At 47.4% G+C, this 1,347-nt stretch overlaps 1 protein-coding gene across 1 annotated transcript; it reads left to right on the top strand.

The window, feature by feature from the left end:
- Positions 1–568: 568 nt before the first annotated feature.
- SARC_11948 (hypothetical protein) lies at positions 569–970 on the top strand (the record flags this gene model as incomplete). Its single annotated transcript, XM_014293957.1, has 1 exon — positions 569–970. One exon carries the CDS (start codon positions 569–571, stop codon positions 968–970), a length of 402 nt encoding a protein of 133 aa, XP_014149432.1.
- Between the last annotated feature and the right edge of the window lie 377 nt (positions 971–1,347).

The following is a 1,347-nucleotide window of genomic DNA, read 5'->3' on the forward strand; positions in this document are numbered from 1 at the left end:
ATATATATATATATATTCATATTCTAGAAGGATTCTCCTTTAAATAGTATTGTGAACTGGGAGTAGTTTGTTCTGCTGCTTAAATTACTCGTGGCGGTGGTACGCCATAACTCTTGGAGTTATGACGTATTAAACAGCACTAACTAATTTATACTGCAGCACTATCCTACTCCAGTCTTTTTATATACACAACTCTAAAGTTGTTGTGTATAAGGGGACGAAGATCCACCATCCCGTATTTCTCAATACTCGAAATACTTCCTTCAACATCCTCTTGAAGCGTGGGCTCTCCTACACCTACCAACTACATCACCATCGTATTGAACGTTGACGGCCAGAACCGACCAGACCCGACCAGAACCAGACAACCGTCTAAAAAGATCTTTAAGGAAATTGAATAGAGAGGATACGCCGTTCCTGGAACAGGACCTCACTCTCTTTACGGACTCCGGCCTTCCATAACAGAGTCTCAACTGCTGACCACATAGCATCTGTACAGGACTGTGCTGCCGCATCCAACGGCGAGTGGAGTACCGGTGTACCTAGAGAAATTGCTAACTTAGTGTGGATGCAAGAGGTACGTTTTCCTAAAGGACTGACCAGCTCGCCAGTGCAAGTACCCTTGTGGTACGAACCTCAAAAGCCAGTCGTCCAAGAGGAACTGATCAACATTCTGACTTGGGTCAATCATTTGGCCTTTACACTCAAACAGATCGACCTCGGTGGCTTATCAGCACAACACCGAGAACAACCATATCTGCTGGAACTCATTAAGGACTTAGGACGAACCCTGGAACTCAAGCAACTCAGTGTTAAGAAAGGATCCAGCTTCGCCGCTCTAGTTGAGCAGCAAGTGCGTCCAACTTATAACGACACACCTACTGTCGCGCGCTACCTGAGAGCGACAAAGAAAAGGCAGCACGAATTGGCCTTAACCCGTGGAACGCTCAATGTCAAGAAAGAAGACTAATTCTGAACCTACTGTTTTATACCTCAAAGTCCGTAAGGCACTCCCGATATAGAGAGCTTACGGGGCCTCTCAGAAGGTCCTACAAGCAATCAAGTACGGAGTAAGACCGATTTGGGGTTCCAAGGGACCACCGAAGCCATCCAACAGAGGATGCTGGATCCTGAATCCGGAGGTTACCGACTCGATGAGCCAGGTGGAACTCAACAGACTTCAAGCCGCAAGGGTGATCCGACGGTGCGAGGAGACCGAACGTCATCTAGTGCACTCTGCGTTTATGATCTCAAAGTTCGACGGTCTCAGAGCGAGACTGATACTGTCTCCAACGGATATCAACGATCATGCGGAGAGACGGACTTACAGAGCCGAGGGCCTAGAGA

The sequence above is a fragment of the Sphaeroforma arctica genome (genome assembly GCF_001186125.1).
Source record: "Sphaeroforma arctica JP610 unplaced genomic scaffold supercont1.1971, whole genome shotgun sequence".
Lineage (NCBI taxonomy): Eukaryota > Ichthyosporea > Ichthyophonida > Sphaeroforma > Sphaeroforma arctica.